Here is a 25,363-nt window from a genome sequence, read left to right as displayed (position 1 = left end):
AGATCATATCTCTAGCTATGAAGCCCTCTGATGTCTACAAACACCTTAAGGCCTAGTTTACACCACCCCCCAACTGCCCTTCTAAGCGCCAAAGGCATCCATATGAGGGTATTCACATGCCATGACTGCAATTCTTTGCATTATGGTGCAGAAAATGTTATCCCTCTGACAGGCGGTACCATTTGCTAAACCCGAGCCATTCAAGTGACTGGGGCCGCAGTGTGACTGCCTCACAACTGCATTTAATTGTAGCATGGGGGTGCAAATTTTTAGGGGTTAAATTATGTAGTGTATCAGAACGCCCTCCCACTACCTGTCAAACCACAGATCGCTCATCAGAGGGCTATTGCTGATGTAAACAAGCTCTACCTGGGAAAAAGGGGATTTCGCAATCGTAACTGTTTCATACCAAAACTCAGATCTCATGTGACCCAAAGTGCATCGGGTTCTAGGAGGCATTCTGCTGCTACACGTGAGGAGTTGTGTTTTTTTGGATCGTGCTGTGAGGTAAGTCATGTGTTCACTATTTTCTGTGGCGTGCTTGATCAGTGAGTCACAGAGCGACTCAGAATTCATCCTTCACCTCGCTGCCTCTCCGCTATTGCTCAGCATTTCTTCTGGTGATGTAATCACTCCTCACTGGAATAAAGTAAAAAAAAAAACGTTAATGTATATGGATAGCCCAAATTAAAAAAAAAAAAAAAATAATGAAAAAAAAAATAAATAAATAATAAAAATTATATATATACCCTGTAGATACTGTATATATAGCTATATATATAGATATACAGTATCTCACAAAAGTGAGTACACCCCTAACATTTTTGTAAATATTTTATTATATCTTTTTATGTGACAACACTAAAGAAATGACACTTTGCTACAATGTAAAGTAGTGAGTGTACAGCTTGTATAACAGTGTAAATTTGCTGTCCCCTCAAAATAACTCAACACACAACCATTAATGTCTAAACCGCTGGCAACAAAAGTGAGTACACCCCTAAGTGAAAATGTCCAAATTAGGCCCAAGTGTCAATATTTTGTGTGGCCACCATTATTTTACAGCACTGCCTTAACCTTCTTGGGCATGGAGTTCACTAGAGCTTCACAGTTTGCCACTGGAGTCCTTTTCCACTCCTCCATGACAACATCAGAGAGCTGGTGGAAGTTAAAGACCTTGCGCTCCTCCACCTTCCATTTGAGGATGCCCCACAGATGCTCAATAGGGTTTAGGTCTGGAGACATGCTTGGCCAGTCCATCACCTTTAACCTCAGATTCTTTAGCAAGGCAGTGGTCGTCTTGGAGGTGTGTTGGGATACTGCCCTGCGGCCCAGTCTCCGAAAGCAGACTGTGCTTCAGGATGTCACAGTACATGTTGGAATTCATGTTTCCTTCAATGAAGTGTAGCTCCCCATGCACTCATGCAGCCCCAGACCATGACACTCCCACCACCATGCTTGACTATAGACAAGACACGCTTGTCTTTGTACTCCTCACCTGGTTGCTGCCACACACGCTTGACACCATCTAAACCAAATTAGTTTATCTTGGTCTCATCAGACCACAGGATATGGTTCCAGTAATCCATGTCCTAAGTCTGCTTGTCTTCAGCAAACTGTTTGTGGTCTTTCTTGTGCATCTTCTTTAGAAGAGGCTTCCTTAAGCGACGACAGCCATGCAGACCAGTTTGATGCATTGTGCGGCGTATGGTCTGAGCACTGACAGGCTGACCCCCCATGTCATGTGCCCTGTCCCATGTAATGTGCTCTGCCCCATGCCATGTTCCCTGTCCCATGTAATGTGCTCTGCCCCATGTCATGTGCCCTGTCCCATGTAATGTGCTCTGCCCCATGTCATGTGCCCTGTCCCATGTAATGTGCTCTGCCCCATGTCATGTGCCCCGTCCCATGTAATGTGCTCTGCCCCATGTCATGTGCCCCGTCCCATGTAATGTGCTCTGCCCCATGTCATGTGCCCTGTCCCATGTAATGTGCTCTGCCCCATGTCATGTGCCCTGTCCCATGTAATGTGCTCTGCCCCATGCCATGTGCCCTGTCCTATGTAATGTGCTCTGCCCTATGCCATGTGCCCTGTCCCATGTAATGTGCTCTGCTCCATGACATGTGCCCTGTCCCATGCCATGTGCCCTGTCCCATGTAATGTGCTCTGCCCCATGTCATGTGCCCTGTCCCATGTAATGTGCTCTGCCCCATGTCATGTGCCCTGTCCCACATGTAATGTGCTCTGCCCCATGTAATGTGCCCTGTCCCATGTAATGTGCTCTGCTCCATGTAATGTGTCCTGCCCCATGTAATGTGTCCTGCCCCATGTAATGTGCCTTGTCATGTCCCCTGCCCCATGTAATGTGTCCTGCCCCATGTACCCTGTCATATGCCCTGTCCCATGTAATGTGCTCTGCCCCATGTAATGTCCACTGTCCCATGTAATGTGTCCTGTCATGTGCTCTGCCCCATGTAATGTCCCCTGTCATGTGCTCTGCCCCATGTAATGTCCCCTGAATGGATCAGCTCTGCAGGAAAAGAAAGCACAAGTTTCACATTAATTAGGTATGTTTTAATATTTATTCTTTTAATGCTATTTCTACAAATAATTTTTGTTATCAACAGTTTGCTGATCATACCAATGTGCCGTGAGCTGTAGATGTGAACATTATTTCAGGGGTTCCTCGAGATCTCAAACTTGTTGCCAGGGGTTCCTCCAAGGTAAAAAGGTTGAGAAACACTTATGCCCCGTACACACGGTCGGATTTTCCGATGGAAAATATCCGATCGGAGCGTGTTGTCGGAAATTCCGACCGTGTGTGGGCTCCATCGGACATTTTCCATCGGATTTTCCGACACACAAAGTTGGAGAGCAGGAGATAAAATTTTCCGACAACAAAATCCGTTGTCGGAAATTCCGATCGTGTGTACACAAATCCGACGGACAAAGTGCCACGCATGCTCAGAATAAATAAAGAGATGAAAGCTATTGGCCACTGCCCCGTTTATAGTCCCGACGTACGTGTTTTACGTCACCGCGTTCAGAACGATCGGATTTTCCGACAACTTTGTGTGACCGTGTGTATGCAAGACAAGTTTGAGCCAACATCCGTCGGAAAAAATCCTAGGATTTTGTTGTCGGAATGTCCGAACAAAGTCCGACCATGTGTACGCCCTATAAGACTTCAATTGACAGATTCGACCTTAATTAATTCGGATTTTCGGACGAATGCTTTTTTTTAAAGAAACAAAATAAATAAAAAGGAATTTCGGGAGTAACTAAATAAATTGATTTTTCGGACTAAACTGAAATTTTAAAACTACATATTTCAGTGTGCACATGTCTATAAGTGGCCTTTAAAATACATTTTAAGAATTTTAGGATTTAGAAATAAAAAAATTTATATATTATAGTGTATATATATATATATATATATATATATATATATATATATATATATATATATATATATATATATATATATATATATCCAAAAGCAACCACTCACTCAAACTGAATTCTTGGCAGCTATAAGTTCTTAGACATTACAGATTGTCATCTTTCTTTGCTCTGATATAAAATAAGATCAAATATGCAGATGCATTGACTTTACAGATCTATGCCGTTCAGGCTTGCTAATTAAATAATAAAAGACAAATTAGTGATGAGCTGACGCCAGTGATGGGGAATGATAAACACTTCATAACAGATCTTTTACAAGGCCTGCTGATCACAATACTGTCACACAAAGGGATTAACTACTGACACAGTTAGATTACATTGTTTTATTTTTATTTTTGTATTCTACTTGTCATCATGCTGTAACAGCATATGTAGACTTCTGAGTCTTAATCAAAGCAAATGTACAATTATCCAGTAATAAATAAAGGAAAATATGTGTTTTCCAGCATTATGAAGTTGTAGACCGGTGTCTTGCCGAGAATGTTCCCTCGGCGGATAAGTTCCCCCCCTGTACTGCGCAGGCGCAGCGCCTGCGCAGTACATACTACTGTCAACCGCCGGAGATAGCCGAAGCTCAAATGCTTCAATCAGCTGTACACGGCGCCTGCGCTCTGGGTCCAGGTTCCTTCCCCACCATCCAAGTGGACCTAGAGGGGGAATCTAAAAGTGCCGAGCGCAGCGAGGCCGTGCCCGAAGCATGGCGAGCGAAGCGAGCCCGCGAGGGGCCCTCTTACAGGCGCCGTGTACAGCTGATTTTCAGCTGTTCTGCTTCGGCTATTTCCGCCGATACCTACTGCGCAGGCGCAGTACAGGGGGGAACTTATACGCCAAGCGGAACTTTCTCGGCAGAACACCGGCACACCCTTGGTGCGATCACAATACTCCTTTATTTAGCGCAAGATTGTAAAAAAACAAGTGTCCTTCCTTGCTTACATGTTCCAGCCCTGTGTGGACCTTAAACATAGCCATGGCAGTTCTTTTTTGGATATGAAATGAGGAATGTTTTTATAATTGTACACCCGAAGAAGAAAACTGTCATATTTTGAAGCTTACCAGTCCTTAGATGTAATGGGTGCATTCATTTTATTTTAAGGCTTTTTTCTTTAATTTTTACCCAGTGATCCTGGGTGGCAACACTTAGTCACTGTGCTGTATCAATGGAGGTACAGTGTTGTCACCTTGGGGCAGGACTACAAAATACCTCCCCCCCCCTATTCTTCATAACATACGTTGAAGAGAATGGTTCTGTACAAAGATAGTTGTGAACAATGTAAATTATTAGAGTGCAGCAGAGACCAGGGTGTTATCATGTCAATGGATTTCTGGCAGGATCAGCGGGTACTTAATTTATTTCAGATATCGAACAGATGTTACAAAACTCTTTCAATAGTATTTTTAACAGAACAAAAGGGAGCAAATAATAGAAATGACAAATGCTTTACTTCATGTATTGTATATTAATACTTCTTAATAACTCTATTTACAGACCAGCCTGAACATTAACCTGCATGGTCCTCTGTTAACAACCTGTCACTTTGCTGCTTGGTGAACCTACTTGAACACTTTTTTGACTGGAGCTTGGTGCTGACCTGAGTGATCTGATTGGTGGCCTGAATCAAATCGCCTGTCCCAAGGCCTTACTCTAGCCATCATGCCTCGCCTCTCCTTCACCTCTGGTGGGAAAAAGCCAAAACAAATATTGCGTACAGGGACACTTAGGAAGCCTCGGAAGCTTCTGAGCCAGGACTACCAGACCTTGTTGGAGAAGAGTCTGAAAAATAAGCAGCTGTTCGTTGATGACGCCTTTCCTGCTGAACTGAGTTCCATTGGCAGCGGGGACCTCTTACGAAAACTACCGCCATGTGTGGAGTGGAAAAGACCCCAGGTAATCACACGGTGGGATTTTAGATCCATAGCAAGGACATACGACAGTAAGGACAACTGCTATGGAGCCCAGGAGTACAGGGGACCCTTCGCCAACTGTCCAAATGTGAATGTATCTAGTCTATCGCATCATTAGGAAAGTAATTTATTGTTTACCCTCGAGCAACTTTATTCAACTTTTTCAACACAGAAGAACCTTTAGCATAAATTTCTGGTCTCAGGGAACCCCTGATAAAAATTACTATATCTACAACCCTGGATACATTAGTGTGATGATCAGTGGAAAGAATGCTCCTTACACGTGTGGACATTGGGAGAAATTTTCCCTTACAGATAGCTAAAAAGATCAATGATGTCAGTGGGAACTTATCTAAGGGGCTGGAATTCCTCATTGCTCAAGGAACCCCTAGCTACCTCTGGATGAACCCTAGTTGAGAAACCCTACCCTAGAGGAACACCTAAAAAATGTTCAAGTCTTGGGGAATTTATATAATGGTGGTCAATAGGAAGAATACCTCATTTACAGTGGTAATCTGAATGTCACCCTAATACTTGTAGATAGGCAAAAAAGATAATATGTGTCATGCTGGCTCTGCCAAGTGGTGTGGACCCCCAGAACTATGCAGGAACCATCAAATGGGAGGCCAGTCAAATCATGAAACCCTATCAACCTCTGGAGGAACCCTAGTTGAGAAATCCTTCCCTAGAGAAGCCCCTAAAAAAATGTCAGGTCTTGGTGAACCCTTACAATGCCACCCTTATAGACAGCCAAAAAAGATATTAGGTGTCATGCTGCTGGCTCTGCTAAGTGGTGTTGACCCCAGATCTATGCAGGCACTATCAAATGGGAGGTCAGTCAGCTGCAGCTCATGAAACTCCTAGCAACCTCTGGAGGAACCCTAGAGTTCCATTGAACCCTGGTTGAGAGATCCTGCCCTAGAGAAACCCCTAAAAAAAGTTCAGGTTTTGTGGAAACCTTACAATGGTGGTCAGTAGGAAGAATACCCCCCCCCCCCCCCCCCCCCACAGTGGTGGTCTGAATGCAACCGTTATAGATAGCCAAAAACATAATTGGTGTCATGCTGCTGGCTTTGCCAAGTGGTGTTGACCCCAGAACTATACAGGCATCATCACATGAGAGGTTAGTCAGCCACAGCTCATGGAACGCCTAGCAACCTTTGGAGGAACCTTGGTTGAGAATGCAAATAAAATTGAAACTGCAGAGCCACACCGCTGCTAAAAAGGTCCAGATACAGCTTTATTCCAATAAAAGTCAGGGGGACAATCCAAAAAAGTAGGGCTAGAAAAAAACATAAGGACATCTCCATATCAATTCGATCAGTACAATATCCCCTCCTCGGGTCATTTTTAAAATCAAATAGCCAATAGTGTTGGAAGTACTAATTAAATGATCTGAAACAGTATGGTTCAATATTCATATTCACATATTTGTCTGAAGTTTTTATATATTAACTTTGATACTTCCAATAACCATTGTGACCAGGGCTGAAATCCAAAATGTAGTGTTGTCATCAGAACAAGAATAGAGGGAGCACTTTTTCTGGTAATGGATATCCAAGATGGGGTTTGTCTCACTTTGAAGACATTTCCTCTTACCTCTTACCTCCAGTTGGGTCTAAAAGACATGATGTAGAGGCAAATCTCTCAAACTGGACTATGCAAATTTCTAGGAAAAGTGAGTCAATGGCAATAAGCTGTGGAATCTGGGCACACAGTGCATCGTTGCCATGGCTTGCAAACAAATTACCACTTGCCAATAGTCTTTTAACCAGTATGTAACATTGGGAGCAAGGTTAAGCCTTCCCATCATGTGATCGCTGTGATTGGCTGTTATTGTGATCACATAATTGGGAGCCCATCCCCAGCTCCCAATTTTAAAAAGTGTATTGAAGCTGTTGGTGACTACTCAGTCACTGTACTAGGAGCACCCTACATAGATCAATGGATGCATATATGCGACCACCTGGCATTAAAGCCCACCTCTGTGGAGCAACATACATGTGTGAGTCTAGCATCAAGAGGTTACATTGGTGGAGATAATTTGGCCAGTTTTAGAAGCTAATACCTTCCTGCAAATTTTTAATGAAAATGTCATTTTAATAGCGTTAGGTATTACCTAGGTCAGGGATATGCAATTAGCGGACCTCCAGCTGTTGCAAAACTACAAGTTCCATCATGCCTCTACCTCTGGGTGTCATGCTTGTGGCTGTCAGAGTCTTGCTATGCCTCATGGGACTTGTAGTTCTGCAACAGCTGGAGGTCCGCTCATTGCAAATACCTGACCTAGGTTGATGTATAGCTATAGCTAATATATATGTTACAATTTTTAAAGGAAAGTGGCTTTTCCCATACTCAAATGTTTAACTTTAAAGCAGTGGTTCTCAACCTTTCTAGTGCCGTGACCCATTGATAAAATTTCCTAAGTTGTGAGGACCCCTAATAGTAAAATTATTTTCGTAGCATGGGTTGTCAGCACCCAAGGCAAGACAAGTCATTTGTGCCCCTAACCCACGGACATTTAACGCTCCCCGAGTCCCTTCCACTCGTACAGTATTAAAACCCCTTATGGTACATTTTAGGATGTACCACTCTTTCTCTTTTGTTATTCTTTCTTTCCCTTTTATCTCTCTCTATCCTATTTTTCTTTTTTTCCCCCATACCTCTAGCCGTTTTTCTTGTTTTTTCTCTTATTCTTTCTCTCCTTTTTTTCTTTGTTCCTCCCCCTCTTTTCCTCTCCCTTCCATGCATTTTCTATTTTTATTCCTTCTCTTACTCCTTTTTTTTTCACAAGAAAATTCCTTCTCTTACTCCTTGCTGGGGGGAATGGGATGAGTGGCAGTACTGGGGGAGTTCTGATCAGCCAACTTAGGTGCTCTTGATCAAGGTCATCTGCTGATCTGAGAGCTGTAGTGGGGACTTTTAATGGCAACTATAATCACAGGTAGTGTTACTTACTGTGTCTCCGGATTCACTGTGTCTCTGACTTTGTGGTGTCTCAGAGCAGTGACACCTATGCCGAAACCAGGAGATGGGGTCTCCTCCAGCCCCGCCCACTTAACATTCTTCACCAGTCAGCTGACCTCTAGTCTCTGCCCCCCCAGCCATGCCGTGAACTGAATGGGTGGCTGCGAAGAGGCTGAATGGGCGGCCGCGGGCTCCAGGAACAGCCCAGCTGAGCGGCCACAGGCTCCAGGGACAGCCCTGCTGGGCTGCTGCAAAAAGGCTGGGAGAGCTGTGTGGGCTTCAGGAACAGCCCAGGATTCGGTGACCCCTGGCCAATAGTCATTCGACCCCCGAGGGGATCCCGACCTCCAGGTTGAGAACCACTGCTTTAAAGCTGTGTTAACAGCAATAATAATTACAAGGATGTATTTAACTCTCCTGGAGAAAATGCTGCTCTGGGCTCCAATCAGTACCGCTCACATAATCAAAAGCCTAAGCCTTTGGCTATATGGTCTTGGCTCTAGGGGAAAATTAGAATAGTTGCTAGTCCTTTTTAGCAGAGATAATATGAATATCTTTGTGTCCAAAAGCAGGTAACCAATTGGTTAATCAAGGCAAACAATCAAATTCTGTTTTTCACTTTCACACACTCCAGAGTACAATCGGCTATTAGTGGACAGGAAAGGGTTACCTTTCGCTTGCTTTGAACAGTTTTTAATGAATTCAAACAAAGTCACAATGTCGGCAAACGCAGGACTTTAATGCAAATGCTCCGATGATTAAAAGTCAGCTGTTTTGAATTGTTTTCCACTATATCTGTATATTTTATATAACCCAAACATTCTTACAGGATTTGGCTTTAACACTCTGTAGGGAATATTCGTGCCATGATGGCTGTTGCAGCATTTCATATTTATGGCTTTCATTACTTAATCTGGATACCGACACACTTTAATTAAGGAAGGGATCTTTGTGTAATTATTACACTGCAGAAAGGGACAAACATTTGTAAAGCCAGCCTGATACTTGTGGGTTCCTGGGAAGACAAAGTGATGATTGCGCTGTAAACATGATGAAAATCGGGCCAGTTGCAATGTAATAACCTCATTTATTTTTACAGGAGCTGGTGAAGAATCCACAGTTTTTTTTTCATGATGCCAGCAGGTTTGATCTTCATCAAGGACTTACAGGTACTAATATATCAAAGACCCACACTTAATCAGTTTTGTATTCAATAAAGTAGAACTCTCGGTAACTTCACAAATTTGTACTTTGAAAATTTGTACACATTTGCAAGAACTTTACAGGCTCCAGGATTTACATAATTGTACCATGTCTAAACTGGCATCTCAATCTAGGAAGTAAATGGTGACCCTAGATGATGCCTGAACAAAGATGGTCAGGTACCGAAGCTGGACTAGAAGACCTGGCTTGCAGTTGGCATAACAATCCCTAAGTGTACAGTAGGGTTGAGGGCTCTGTGAAGGCCACTTGAGTTCCTCCATACCAAACAGGTCAAACCATGTCTTTATGGAGTTGGCTTTATGCACAGGGTGATAATCAAGCTGGGAAAGAAAAGGGTCCAAACTATTACCACAAGGCTGGAAGTGCACAATTATCCAAAATGTCTTTGCATGCTCTTGTATTAACAGTACTCTTCACTCGAAAAACCTGAGCTTAATCATTTGGAAAGGTGTCCACATATATTTTGCCATAGGGTTAGGTGTGACCATTGGGTGACCACAACATTTTGACCATATAGCTGGTTGGTTTATTTATTCAGTTTTCACCTATAACAACACTGTCTATTAATAGTGGAAGACCCATTATGCATAATTAACCATCCTTCATATAGTATTTTGCATTAAAAATTGGTTTTAAAACTTTTCCTGGAAAATGCATTTGCATTTCGAACAGCCTTGCAATCAGATTATATTTTTATTTATTTAATTATTATTAACCACTTCAGCCCCAGAAGGTTTTACCCCCTTAATGACCAAGCCATTGTTTGAGATAAGTCACTGTGTTACTTTAACTGACAATTGCGCGATCGTGCGACACTGTACCCAAATAAAATTAGTATCCTTTTTTCCCACAAATAGAGCTTTCTTTTGGTGGTATTTGATCACTTCTGCGGTTTTTATTTTTTGCGCTATAAACAAAAAAATAACATAAATTTTGAAAAAAAAAAACAATATTTTTATGTAAAAAATCAAATTTCTTCATCAGTTTAGGCCAATATGTATTCAGGTACATATTTTTGGTAAAAAAATCCCAATAAGCATATATTGATTGGTTTGCGCAAAAGTTATAGCGTCTTCAAACGATGGGATATTTTTATGGAATTTTTCTTTATTTTTATTTTTTACTAGTAATGGCGGCAATCAGCGATTTTTAGCTAACCTAACTGACACTTTTTGGTGACCAGTGACACTAATACAGTGATCAGTTCTAAAAATATGCACTGTTACTGTACTAATGACACTGGCAGCGAAGGGGTTAACATCAGGGGCGATTAAAGGGGTAAGTGTGTGTCTCTAGGGGGTGCTTGGTAACTGTGTGGGGGTTGCTTTGACTGGATGAAGACAGAGATCGGTGTTCCTGCTTAGCAGATACACAAGATCTCCATCTTCTTCCCTGTCAGAATGGCGATCTGCCTTGTTTACATAGGCAGATCGCCATTCTGCTTCTCTGGGGAATGATCGCGGGTGGCCGGCGGACATCTAGTCTGCCGGACCTGCTGATTGGATCCCAGTGTCCAATCAGTGTGCGATCGTGCCTCCGAAAGTGCGCGCACGCGCCACCCAGTGGCTATTGCACGAAATTAAGTACAGGTACGTGATTTCGCGCAATAGAGCCAACCTGCCACAGTAAATATGCGGTAGGCGGTCAGCAAGTGGTTAATAATAATATTAATAATCATAACAATAATAATCTTGTTAACCATAGAAAAGATTGTTACCTAAAGGATATTTGATGTACCACTAGGAACTCCAACATTGGTGCCACCACCTTCTTGACTCTCAACTGAGAGTCACGGCTCGGTTTCTCCTCTATGGAGCAGCCCTGCTACTCTGTAAGTTGATGTGACCTTGCCATCCTAAATACTTAATAAACCTTCTACCCTTTCCAGAAAACTGCTGGTTCCTGGCTGCACTGGCTTCAGTCACCTTCCACAAGGACATTTTCACCAATGTGGTCCCTCGGAACCAGAGCTTTGACAAGAACTATGCAGGAATCTTCCATTTTCGGGTGAGTAAAGCATATTGTTGCAAAAGATTGCTAAAAAATGCTATCAATAAGAGTCCCATATATCTAAAGAATATACTGATAAGTAAATCACCTACCATGATTTCTGATGCACCCTTGTTCATTATAGAGTTCTTTAACACAGAATTCCAGCACAAAATAACAAGTTAAAAGTGAATAATCCAATAAGACACAAAGTAACAAATCCAGACTTTACTACAAAATTGAGCTTTAATCAAAAGATTTTCCCCACAGCATTTTTTTCTGCCACTAGATGTCCTCAGTCTGATGGCCAGCATCATTTAAATCACTTTCTCTGAGCCCAGGACATTTTGGACCTTCCTTAGCTTGTTATCAGTTCAGGTACTGATACCATATCAAATTCAGATGCTTACATTGTTTGCATTTGAAAAAAAAATACATTGAATGATGTTACAGAACTTAATTAGTTTGTGTCTTAAATCTGCACAGTTAGAACTTAAAGATAATGTTCAAGTATGTCTGAAGCTATCTTTTTTTTTTTCCAAACCAATCAAGCCTAGATGACCTTTCATGGCTCGAGATTTCCTGTCTCCATCATTAATCTAGTTCTCCCTCTGTAAACCCTCTCCAAATATTCAGTGTTCATCTGATATTACCAATGAGTTTCTTTTATAACCTAGCAGTGGCGGCTATCAGCCCCGCTTACATACTTGTTAGATATAAACAAAGTTCTTATTTTAATGGGATCTCCTGTATCTAGAGCCGGGAATAACGCCATTGAGTCTTGTAATTGACCTTACTCCTCCATAGTACGCCATTAGTGTAATGCTGAGGCCCGATAATGAACAGTTATTACAATTTATCGCTGGTTGGGTTGTAGCTATTATGAGGTACAGGCTCGTGTTTGGAAATCCACATTATAATCATGAGCAGTAAATAAATAGCGGTGTTAGAGCTCGGTGCAGAGATTGCTGGCGGGAGCCAAAGAGCAGCCAGGGAATTATCTGTTTAGGAAAATGATGTGTTACAAGAAAGCCGTGACCTCTGAGCAGATCTTCTACGGCCAATGCTAGCCTCAGGGAGTTATAGCAACTAAAGATTAGGACTGAGTGAAACTGAGTTTGCATTTCATTTATATTTGTAAGAGTTTTCATTTCCCTGAAATCTCAATGAAAACAGAGAGTTTTACAGTCACTTTTTCATCATTTTGGTGAAATTCTTTGGAGTTAATAGGAAAGGTGGTTTTAAAGGGTGCAATGGGTTTAAAGGGTTCTTTAGTATTACAGAAGCTCATGTCATCATCTTGTGCCAGAAAATGGTCCCTCGTTAGCTACTTAGTTATAATTTTATGAACAGTAAGAACAAAACATATATATATATATATTAAAAAAAAACATATCAGAAAAAAAAGCAACAGTACATAATTATAGAACAAAAGGAAAAAAAACAATAATATATTGTTATACAGTATATATAATATAGCAACAAAATACAAAATAAATAAATAAAAGTAATTAAAAATAAAATAAAATCACTCCACTAATTCATCCAGCTGCTCAGCTCACCCTGCACCCACCCCTCCTACAGAAATTATAAGACTGATAAGTCACTGCTGGTAGGGGGCAGCAAGGGAAGCGGAGCTGCTCATTCACTGTTGGGAGGGGATTAGGATGAGTTGAACTGCTCAGTTACTGTTGTGAAGGGGTAGCAGAGTGAACTGAGCTGCTGGGTTGCTGCTTTAAAGGGGAAACTGAACTGTCCAGACATTGCTAGGAGAGGGGAGGAGGGGTAGCTGAACTCTTAGTAGGGTAAGAAGGATGAGTTGAACTGCTAAATTCTTACTTGGTAAGTGGAGAAGGGGAATTGAGTTGGTAAATTACTGCTGGGAGAAGTGAGCAGGGGGAGCTGAGCTGCTGAGAGAATGACTTGAACAGTGCTGGGAATTTTGAGGATTCATTTTGCCATAGTGCCTGCAGCTACAGAGGTCAACAAGGGCTTGCTTTACAGCTCATGTACATGTACTGCTTGTTAACAAACTGCAAATTGGAACATTACTTCAAAGTTAACAACAGGAGATTCAAACTGGTAAAGTCCATAATCACAGCTTTCAAATGGACAGAAAGGGTGTTTATCTGCAAAAAAAGCCTTGTCTGCCTGGATGTATCAAAGCAGCTAATATGTTTTGAAAGCATTCTTGCTCACTTGTCCTGTCTGGTCAATGAACAGTGACCTAAACACTAAAATATGTTAGGAGCCAAAGAATTATATGACCATTGCCTGCATGTGAATGACACATTTATGGTCCTGTTACAGTTCTGGCGCTTTGGCGAGTGGGTCGATGTTGTGGTTGATGACCGCCTACCTGTGAATAAAGATGGCAAGCTCTTGTTTGTGTCCTCTTCAAAGAAGAACCTTTTTTGGGGCCCTCTGCTAGAGAAAGCCTATGCCAAGTAAGTGTGTGAATATGGAAAAATCTGAAAAAAGGACTGTTTGTATTGCATCGAGCAACAAGACTCTCCCCTTCATTTTCTAACTGGAAAGATTTGTTTGCTTTAATAAAAGCAGAATTCAGTTTCAACCACAGCATGGTTTTGTGTTTGTCCACAAGAGGGCAGTGTTGCAGTGTCTTTTCATTGACGCAAGATAATGTAACTGAGTAAAAGAAAACACCATGGATTGGTCCTGGGTTTAAGGGGACCTGTCAAGGCAAAAATTTGAGAACTGCTATCACTCTGTGAAAAAACCTGAGCTCAGAGGCTGCCTTCCTTTGCAACTTAGCAAGCCACCAACCTAAAATAAACAGGTGTAAATCATTTCTCTAGCTGCATGAAGGTGACTCACTGCATAAAGCTGGAGCCATCTTTGTTCTGGCATCATCCAGGGTCAGCGTCTATTTCATTGACAGAAATACCTGCTCAGAAATAATACACTCATGTAAATCCTGGTTCAGTAATGTCTGACACAGATCAGCTCCACCTTGTGACTTGTTACAGAGCTACAATGTTGTACTCTGATCACTGCAAGAGAGAGGAGACTGAGGAAATGCTGCATCCTTTGTACAGCAGATTGATGGCACCATCCCAGCCTAGGTGATGTTACTAAACTGAAGCTCAAGAGTAACTTTTAATAATAAAAGGAGCAGCTTTTGTTATTTTAACAAATTATACTGTCGATGTGTGTGACATTTCAGGAATTTATTTATGATAACAGGTTACAAAAAGGTCCACCCTAACTTACCTGGAAGATTGGCTGGCATCTGTTCCTACATGCTCTGTGCTAAAATTTAGCATGCATTCGCTGGCAGCTATTGCTGAACAGACGAGTTTCAGGGCGTGACAAGTTTACTTTAATTAGAGATGCGGCATTTAAAAGGAAATGTTATTTAAATCTTCGGGAATGCTGTCAGATGATTGTACCTCCGAAGTAGATTCAAGGACTGTAAGATCATGGAAATTTGATGTGTATTTTAGGGCAAGGTCCATGTTACATGAGGACAATTTTGCTCTAGAGCAGGGGTCTCCAAACTTTCTAAACCGAGGGCTTGTTTACTGTCCTTCAGACTTTAGGGGGGCTGGACTGTGGCCATCGGGAGTACAAAATGTCCCTGCGCAGTGGCAGCAAATAATCCCCCATCACTGATGTCAGTGGGAGGAATTGTGCCTCATCATTGATGTCAGTGGGAGGAAATGAGCCCCTTCATTGGTGCCATTGGGAGGAATTGTGCCCCATTGTTGGTGTCATTGGCAAGATTTGTGCCCCATTGTTGGTGTCATTGGGAGGAATTGTGCCCCATCATTGGTGTCATTGGGTCCCATTATTGGGTGTCATTGAGAGGACATGTGCCCCTTCATTGGTGTCATTGTCCCCATTGTTGGTATCATTGGGAGGAATTGCACCCCTTAATTTGTGTCATTGGGCCCCACTGTTGGTGTCAATGGAAGGAACTGTGCCCCATCCTTGGTGTCACGGGGCTCCATTGTTGGTGTCAATAGGAGGAACTGTGCCCCATTGTTGATGTCATTGGAAGGAATTGTGCCCCATCATTGGGAGGAATCGTACCCTTCATTGGTGTCAGTGAATAAAACAACACCCCAAGGGCTAGAGAAAAGCAAGCAAAGGGCCGCATCCGGTCCCTGGACTGCAGTTTGGAGACCACTGCTCTAGAGCATATGCCCTTTTTGAGTTTTTCATACTGCCCTATAGTTGACTGCAAGTGTAATCTTTTCCTCTCCTTTGATAGACTCTGTGGCTCCTATGAAGATCTGCAGATTGGTCAAGTGTCTGAAGCTCTGTTGGATTTCACTGGCGGGGTCAACATGACCATCAAGCTAGAACAAGCTCCTGTGGACCTGTGGCAGATCATGGTACGGGCAGCATACAGCGGGTCCTTGATGGGCTGCCAGACAAAGGCCGGGGTAAGTACATATTTCAATGGCCCTCTCCTATTTTCACATTGCAGCATTTAAATGCTATTCATTTAGTATACATGAAAAATTTTAAAGGTGGGTATTGACCATTATAACTTCTTCATAAGAGTTTTTCCTGTTTTGGTGAATGTTCCTTCAAAGCAAATTAAGGAACTAGACACAGTGCTGTAACATTTGAGGGTCCAATCCAGTCCTAAAGGGCTAGAGGGGACTAGAAAGCAGGACTATCGAGAGCCATCACAAGAGGTCACCTTTAATTCAGTCATCATAAGAGGTCATCTTTAATGTATTCATCATAAGAGGTCACCTTTAATTCAGTCGTCATAAGAGGTCACCTTTAATGTATTCACCATAAGAGGTCACCTTTAATTCATTCACCATAAGAGGTCACCTTTAATTCAGTCGTCATAAGAGGTCACCTTTAATGTATTCACCATAAGAGGTCACCTTTAATTCAGTCGTCATAAGAGGTCACCTTTAATGTATTCACCATAAGAGGTCACCTTTAATTCATTCACCATAAGAGGTCACCTTTAATTCATTAATTAGCATGAAGGTAAATTGCAGTCAGAATTGAAAACACAGATTACCTACATGAACACAGTTGGTGTTTTTATACAGGTATTGCTATAATGCTCCAGTCAAGTCCCAGAAAGAGATCAGCAGACTTTGTACTAAAAAAAGAGTACAATAGGCCCCAGAGTTAGACCCAGCACACTCAGTAATCAGCACACATCTGCCACGCCCCCTTCTCTGCAATACAAGTACAGTATGTGTGTGGACACTTGTGCTGAGGGGTGTGGCCGCTACTCAGCTCCACCAGCACAGAGCACTGGATGGTCAGAAAGCAACATTTCCATTGAGAGAAAAAGGATGTGGTTGAAAAATTTAAATACAGTACCTGAAGGGTGTGAATAAGGTTCAGGAGGGCATTATTATCAAAATGAAGCTAAAATCAAGAACATGGGGAAATTAGTGGGAAAAAAATCAAAACTATCTTTAGAGAGTATTAAAGCGGAGCTCCAGGCTCCTTCATAAAAAATTAAAAGTCAGCAGCTACAAATACTGTAGCTGCTGACTTTTAATATTAGGACACTAACCTGTCCAGGGATCATGTCTTCACCCCGGTCGATTTTTCAATTGCCTCTCGGGTGCTGCCGCCATTTGTTGTAAGGGAAATCGGCAGTGAAGACTTGCGGCTTCGAAGCCGGTTTCCTCCTGCGCATGCACGACGCGTGCTGCGCTAAGTTTACTGGCCCGGCTGTAGGGGAAGGAGGAGGAGCGGGGGGGCAAACTTCTGGGTGACTTCACTGTGGCAAAGTCACCTGGAAGTGGGAGTGGGTACCTGTTAATACCAGGTACCCGCTCCCCTCTCCCGGAAAGGTAACAGCAGAGGGGCGGAGAAGGAAAACGTCCTCTTTTGGGTGGAGCTCTGCTTTAATTTACCAAAAGTGTAACAGATGCTTGGAACAGACTTCCAGCAGAGGTAGTCAAAGGTAAGAGAATTTAAATACGCATTGGGATAAACATAGATCTATAATTAGACAAAAAGGTTAAAAAGATTAAAAAAAAAGCAAAAAAAATGAATTCATAAATAAAATAAATGACTAAAATGTTAAAAAAAAAGTATAAAAAAAAGGTAAAAAAGGGACAGATTACCTGGACCACTTTGGTCTTTTTCTGCAAACACTTTTCTTTGTTTCTTGAATTTCCATTTTTATGCACTTTCTAGCAAAAGTCACCCACAAACCCAAACATGTGGGTTGCAGGACTATAAAGAGATAAAAAGTAAGACTTCAATTTAATTTTAAAATGGTATTACTGACAGTTATTTGGTGTTCACGGAACACTAAATCCTGAGCCTGAGAGGGTGCAGACCTTGTGTTGCTTCACTCCCCCCACTCTAGGCCTCTTGGAATATGAAGGAATTATTATTAAAAGAATTATATTCCCTGACCCCTGACCTTACAAAATTAGCCTAATAGGAGTTCTAGCAATGCAATGTAGATCACCGAGGTGTGAGCAGCAGACAAGAGCTCTGCAGTCGTTGAAACCACATTGAACAATCCTCTAAAATCCCATCTGCAGCTTGGGTCTTATCGCTGACCTATTTTGTGATTCTGTTTTAGCCTGAAAGGGTTCTGGAGAACGGATTAGTGGCCGGACACGCGTACACAGTGACGGGAATCAGAAAGGTAAAAAGCCACAATTATAAACCTCTTTGATGAATGTCTCTCGAAGCGATAAAGCAGCCTTCTCTGTTTGTGCTCGATAAATGAATCAGGTTTTCCCATCTCTTCTCTCCAGGTGACCTGCAAATCTGGAACAGAAAATTTAGTTAGGCTGAGGAACCCATGGGGGAAGATTGAATGGAAGGGAAATTGGAGTGACAAGTGAGTAAAACTTAAAAAAATAAATAAAAATAAAAATAACAAGTCTACTTTATTTTAAATATCTCTGTATGAGGTGTCCTGCTTCCCTCTAGTGGTAGTAATGTGATAGTGCACGAAGAAAATAAGCTTGTGTAACCAAACTGATATATTTTACTTGAGTTAGTACTATACTGTAGCTCGTTCTATACAATTTCATAGGATAGAAAGCCAAACAGGGTAAGAAATTATTTTTACCTAGTTAAAACGTGAACAGCTGAGCTTTTCTATTCATGTGCAGTACCCCTCAGTTCAAAGAGAAACTGTATCGGCTTTTGATTTTTGATGCAGACACTTCCAATTTCAGTCTGGTGTAAACAAGGTGGGAATTTATATCTTCCATTTGCACCCACTGCACCCTACTGCTACATATAATGTCCCTTTCATACCCTCCGCACTCTTCTCCTGCACATACTGCCCACTGTCATACCCTTCAAACTCCTCTCCTGTACATACTGCCCACTGTCATACCCTTCAAACTCCTCTCTTGTACATACTGCCCATTTTCATACCCTTTAAACTCTTCTTCTGTACACACTGCCCACTGTCATACCCTTCAAACTCTTCTCTTGTACATACTGCCCACTGTCATGCCCTTCAAACTTCTCTCCTGCACATACTGCCCACTGTCATACCCGTCAAACTCCTCTCCTGTACATACTGTCCACTGTTATACCCTTCGAACTCATCTCCTGTGCATAGTGCCCAATGTCATAGCCTTCAAACTCCTCTCTTGTACATACTGCTCACTTTCATACCCTTTAAACTCCTCTTCTGTACAAATTTCTCACTGTCATACCCTTTAAACTCCTCTCTTGTGCATACTGCCCACTGCCATGCCCTTCAAACTCCTCTCCTGTACATACTGCCCACTGTCATACCCTTCAAACGCCTCTCTTGTACATACTGCCCATTGTCATACCCTTCAAACGCCTTTCTTGTACATACTGCCCATTGTCATACCCTTCAAACGCCTTTCTTGTACATACTGCCCATTGTCATACCCTTCAAACGCCTTTCTTGTACATACTGCCCATTGTCATAGCCTTCAAACTCCTCTCTTGTACATACTGCCCACTGTCATACCCTTCAAACTCATCTCCTGTACATAGTGCCCATTATCACACCCTTCAAATTCCACTCTTGTACATACTGCTCACTGTCATACCCTTCAAACTCCTCTCCTGTACAGTTTCATATCCTTTACACCCCTCTCCTGTCTATACTACCTGCTGTCATTCCCCTCCACACTCCTCAGCGCCTGTCATAGACCTTGAGCTCATCTCCAGCACATACTGTCCACAGACATACCCTTCACAGTTCTCTTCTGTGCATACTGCCCTCTCATACCCTACCCACTCCTCTATTACATATACTGCCCACTGCCATTCCCTTAACACTCCTCTCCTGCTTATACTGCTTGGTATTATACTCTCTGTTCTCATCTTCTGCACATACTGTCCATTGTCATACCCTCTTCACTCCTTTCCTACATATACTGCCACTTCTTTTCATTCCTTTTCTGCACATACTGCCTGCTGTGATATCCTGAGCACTCTACTCCTGCACATTCTGCCTATTTTTAAACCCCCACACTCCTCCCCGTCTTCTACAATCCAGAGTCATACCCACAGCATTCCTCTCCTGCTTCTACTGTCCACTATACTGCCTGCCATAGCCAGCACTCTGCTCGTATTCACAAAGAAAACTTTAATTTCTTTCTTCAATAGAAAATTGTAATTGATAAATTTGTAAATATATATATATATATATATATATATATATATATATATATATATATATATATATATATAAAACACCTCTATGCATGTTATGCATAACTACACTTCCCTATAGTTACATTTACATATACAATGCATTTTTCATGAGATCATTATTACAAGAAGCCGCCATGAAATTATTAAAAGAATGTGAAAGGAGTTTGTGTCAGAATTTTCTGCGCTGACACAAAACACAGCGTGAAACTCATTTCAGATAAGCCGTAGGCAGGATCGATTCCTCGCACTTGTCTCCGCTGTAATTTATATGATCGATCTATGTGCCCAATGCCTTCCAGTCATCCATTTTGTCTTGTGACTTTGTTCCAGCTCCTCCAAATGGGACCAGCTCAGCCTGAAGGAGAGAATGTTACTGCGAAAGACACGGGAGAATGGAGAGTTTTGGTAATAATAGTACAGATGCCATCTTAGCCGCTTTCTTGGTTCTCGGTTCTCCCAGCTCTTATCATAAAGATTATTATGTAAGAGTTCCAGGAGGGCATGTAGGAACCAAGTGATGAAAAGAGCACCTGTTCTGCTACAATAAAATGCAAAGCATTGAGAAGAAAGAGGGAAGTGTTGGTATATTTTGACTGTTTAAAGCCTACTCTGGTTCGGTACACCTTTTCTGGTGACAACTGTTCCAGAGGGGAGTGCTCCTCACTTTGGAGAGAGTTCCACTAACATCCTGTTATGTCTCCAGGACAGGAAGTAAAGGGAAGCTCTAACTCTTCCCTATTCGATCAAAAAAAAAAAAAAAAAAGGGCTTTGGTTTTAGATATACTTTTATGCCGTGTACACACTAGCGGACTTTCGACGGACTGAACTCCGAAGGACTTTTTGACGGACTTTCGACAGAGTTCTGATGGAGTTCCGACGCAACGGACTTGCCTACACATGATCTCCATGAAAAAAATCCTGGCAAGTCCACATTTTACTCAACTTTATTACTTTCTCAGTCACCAACCAAGAGCAGGACTGTAGATCTGGACCTGACTTCTGAACTGGTGAGGGAATTTCTGAAAAGTCTGATCATTTCTGATTTGATCAAACCCTTGACCAGAACTTACAAGCCAGAATTCCCAACAGGAAGTCAAAGGGATGCCGAACCCAGGATCCAAAAATTGTGTACTACAGAGAAAATTAAACTAAATTATACATAACAGTTTGGGAAACTCCTGGCAGTCACAAGGCAGCCTGAGCCACTTCCTTTAAAAATTCTACCAGTAATACAGTAAAAAAGACAGGTGGGACTTGTAGTAAAGCTAAGGGTGCTCAGGGAACAGCAGAAACAGAAGGAAGAAGCTGCCTTTAGTCCATTTCTCCTGGATTTCATTTGTGTCTGTCCAAATCTAATGTCATACAAATTTTGGAGTCAAGAATAAGCGAAGATATCGCAGCTAGAGGATCAACATGGCAGTGCGTTAGCTAGCATTTTCAGGAGGTCACCCTACGTATATCCTTAACATGTCATGCTACCCAACCTGGTCCAAAGACTAATTTTGCTTGTGTATTGTTACAGGATGTCCATTGAAGACTTTGAGACACAGTTTGTGGAGCTGGTTATCTGCAAGCTGACTCCTGACCTCATGAGCCACGAGAATGGCAAGGAGTGGACGTTATCCATGCAGACTGGGAAGTGGGTGGCTGGAAGTACAGCTGGAGGGAGAATGACATACACAGGTAAAGTCATGTGTCTGATTAGGAATCGATCAGTGATATGAAGTAAAGCATAGCGATGGAGCCCCTCTGTATTTAGCTAGCATGAACCCATTGTATTCACTCTAAACTGAAATTCACATTTGGTTTTAAAGGGTCCTTGTCTAAAACGGCCACGCACATTAATTTGATGGTACAATTACTGCACAATCTTCTTTATATGTCAAGAACTATGTAGTGCAAAAGTCTGCTTATACAACCCAACCAATTTATTCCCAGGCAGATGGACCCTCACGATACCATGCAATAACTTTTAGTGCAGTGGGTACAGGCAAGTACTTAAAGCGGGGTTCCACCCAAATTTTGAACAATATCTGTATGTATTCTCTTCCTTGCCTAGATGCTGACATGCCGTTTAAAAAAATTTAAATCGCCGTAATTACCTTTTATTTTTCTATTCTTTTTTGCACTTCCTGGTTCTCCTCCCGTGGGAGTAGGCGTGTTTCTAGCCTCTCCCAGACTCCTGGGAGCTAGTCTCAGGCTTCCCAGGATGCCACTGAGCATGTGCGGGAACGAGCGGTGAATGCTGGGAGCACAGCATTCACCACATCCAGGAAATAAATGCTTGTGGGCTTCAAATGCCCACAATGAAGATGGAAACCGCCTGCAGTGAATAATATAAGTTATTCTTTCCAACGAAATCTGACACAGGCGGACATATTACACACAATATGTGAGTATGTAATGCTGAGAAGAAAAGTTTGTGAATGAACTAAAAAAAACAAAAAACGATAGATAGGTGGACCCCCGCTTTAATCCAGGCAGCATTGAAGCATAAAGAGACAAGAAGATGCCACACGCCACCAGCTCATTTGGTAAAGAGGGATGTAAACAGCCTCAGCATGTATCTCCTCCTAAGCCACACCCTAGATGAGTTTTGCCCCACCCACAGGGCTTAATCATAGAGGTGGGCAAGGTTAAATGCATCAGAATGTGACTTAGGAAGATTGACAGGCAGGGGGTGGTTCACATCACTGAACAATGAGCTGGTAGCATGCAGCATTTTCTTTTCTCTAGGTGGTCCCTCACAATATATTGTCTTTGGTAAATCTAAGGGAGATGATTTTGTAATGCATGTCCCTAGTTTAAAGGTAGAATGCTTTTGAAAAGGATTGGGCCACCTTCAGTGGGGTTTTAGTTTTGTTAACTTTTTTATTTTAATTGCTATTATTAGCAAAGAGGTTCCTTTCAGCTCTTTTTTCTGAAAGTAATTATTGTTATGGCAAATAAGGATCTTTATAATACAAATCATTAAAGCTGCAAAGTGAGGTTAACCTCTCATAGTAAAAAAAAAACAAAAAAACAGACAGGTAGGGTTTTTATAACAGAAGAGACTCTAGTAGTCTTTCCTGTTATAAATGCCTCTTCTGCCAGTATCAGTATTAATGAAATCTGAGCCGAGCATGCGCAGCTCAGACCAGATTTATGGCACCCATGGTTTGCCATGGTGAATTGACTACCGTGGTGAGGTGACATCATCGAGATCTGGACATTTAAGTGGCCAGAGAGCGTGAACTTGGAAGAAAGACCAGGCAAAGATGGAAGCAGCCAGTACTTGCTGGAGCAGTGACAGCACAGCGCTGGAGGGCTCCGTTTGACAAGTAGGTTTGCCATAATGTGTTAATATGTGATACATGCTACCCCATTATGGCATAATCCTGCATTAACCCATTTTATAATATATTTTTTACTTGAGTTTACTACTGCTTTAAAGGGGTTGTTATCCCTCGTGTTTTTTCCCCTTAATGCATTCTATGCATTAAGGGGAAAAAACACCTGGCAGTGACTGGCCCCCCAGCCCCCCCATTTTACTTACCTGAGCCTTCACCCGGCCTGCCTGGGGTTCTCGGCTCTTGATTGGATAGATTGATAGCAGCGCAGCCATTGGCTCCCGCTGCTGTCAATCAAATCCAAATAAGCGGGCGCCGGGGGCGGGGCCACATCATACATTCAGCGGCTATGGATGCCGAATGATGGTTTCGGGAGCGCGCCTGAAAGGTAACCCCCCAGGAAAGTGCTTCTCCTAGGGGGTTATCTGATGTGGGGAGGAGCTGAGACAGCCGCCGGGAGACCCCAGAAGACCAGGTTCAGGGCCACTCTGTACAAAACGATCTGCACAGTGGAGGTAAGTATGATATGTTTGTTATCTAAAAAAAAAAACAAAAAAAAAATGAACCCTTACAATCACTTTAAAGTGTATCTGAACCCATGAACAAACTGTAATGTATGTTGGCTTACCAGTCCTTAGATGTGGTGGCTGCATTTGTTTTCTCTTTTTCAGCCTTTCTTTCCACCTGTTGATCATGCCAATAACACACTTACTATCCTAGGGTGACAACGCTCATTCACTGTACTGTCTTTATGAAGGAACAGAGTGTCACCTTTGGACTGGCCTACAGAACACCTGCCTTCCCCTCTTCTCCATAACATGGGAGGGGGGTGTTCTGTAGTCCACTGAGGTGAACTGAACAGTGCTTATAACACTACAGACTGTACAGTACAGCACTGCATTTCTGGCAGGATCAACAGGTATCTTTTTGTTAAACATATTTGATATCTGTTCTTTGTTTATAATTATATATGTGCAATGAGGAAACTGAGAAATGATGAAAATTATATTATTTTTTAAATGATGTAGTGCACTGCATCACTGTACCAGCAGATTCTTACCTGTCTTTTTCATGTAGACTCATACTGGAAGAACCCCCAGTACCGACTAAAGATACTAAAAGGAGACAACATGGAGAAATACACAAATTCTTGCAGCGTCCTGGTGTCCCTTCTCCAGAAACAGAACCACAAGCATCGGAACCATTCCCCGCCATGGTTCATAGGGCTCTCTGTGTTTATGGTATGAAAACTTTTTTTTTTTCACTTTACTTTACTCAGAAAATGTAATTTTACTTGCACTCTGGCCACAAAAACTTTTATTGAAATCTATTCCTCAATAGTCAAGCAGGATACACAGGATATAAATCCACTTACTTTTCCAAACTCAGATATTACCATATAAAAGGAGGAGTGACATAGTCACTGTCATAGGTGTGCACAGCCTATTGCATTAGGGTGTGCACGCCAAAGCTGCATGCGTATGTGTGTATATATATATATATATATATATATATATATATATATATATATATACTGACAGTGTCAGGAGGGCAGTGGATTGTGTTAGTAGTTTTTATCACGGTCTGTGTTCCCACTACACAGTTCTATCCTCTCTCTTTATTGTGGTGACCATTACTACTGAGACAGAAAATGATGGAGAAGCCACCATTTTTACAGATGTGACTATAACAGAAATAGAGTGGAAAATGTCCAATATAGGGACACTTGTTGTAGTAGCAGCTCATAGGAGATTTCCACAGTCTTTGTAAAGATTATTGAGTGATCCACTTACTGGCAGAACCAAACTGACTGTGTTCTTGAGAAGCTTTTTGTGAATGCAGAAATATTGCAGAA

General features: G+C 42.0%; 1 protein-coding gene across 1 annotated transcript in view; it reads left to right on the top strand.

Annotated features, from left to right (window-relative positions):
• CAPN14 (calpain 14) overlaps window positions 1–25,363 on the top strand; it is a 64,257-nt gene that overhangs the window by 8,294 nt on the left and 30,600 nt on the right. Inside the window, exons 2-11 of the mRNA XM_073628287.1 lie at window positions 4,953–5,351; window positions 9,435–9,504; window positions 11,448–11,566; window positions 13,859–13,995; window positions 15,786–15,960; window positions 18,102–18,167; window positions 18,280–18,365; window positions 20,510–20,584; window positions 21,702–21,862; window positions 24,586–24,749. Coding sequence (XP_073484388.1) covers window positions 5,118–5,351; window positions 9,435–9,504; window positions 11,448–11,566; window positions 13,859–13,995; window positions 15,786–15,960; window positions 18,102–18,167; window positions 18,280–18,365; window positions 20,510–20,584; window positions 21,702–21,862; window positions 24,586–24,749 — 1,287 coding nt within the window. The 5' untranslated portion in view covers window positions 4,953–5,117. The remainder of the gene's footprint in view (window positions 1–4,952; window positions 5,352–9,434; window positions 9,505–11,447; window positions 11,567–13,858; window positions 13,996–15,785; window positions 15,961–18,101; window positions 18,168–18,279; window positions 18,366–20,509; window positions 20,585–21,701; window positions 21,863–24,585; window positions 24,750–25,363) is intronic.

Source organism: Aquarana catesbeiana, linkage group LG04, assembly GCF_042186555.1.
Source record: "Aquarana catesbeiana isolate 2022-GZ linkage group LG04, ASM4218655v1, whole genome shotgun sequence".
Classification (NCBI taxonomy): Eukaryota; Metazoa; Chordata; class Amphibia; order Anura; family Ranidae; genus Aquarana; species Aquarana catesbeiana.
The sequence above is the reverse complement of the archived record's forward strand: the minus strand, read 5'-3'. Positions and strand labels throughout refer to the sequence as shown.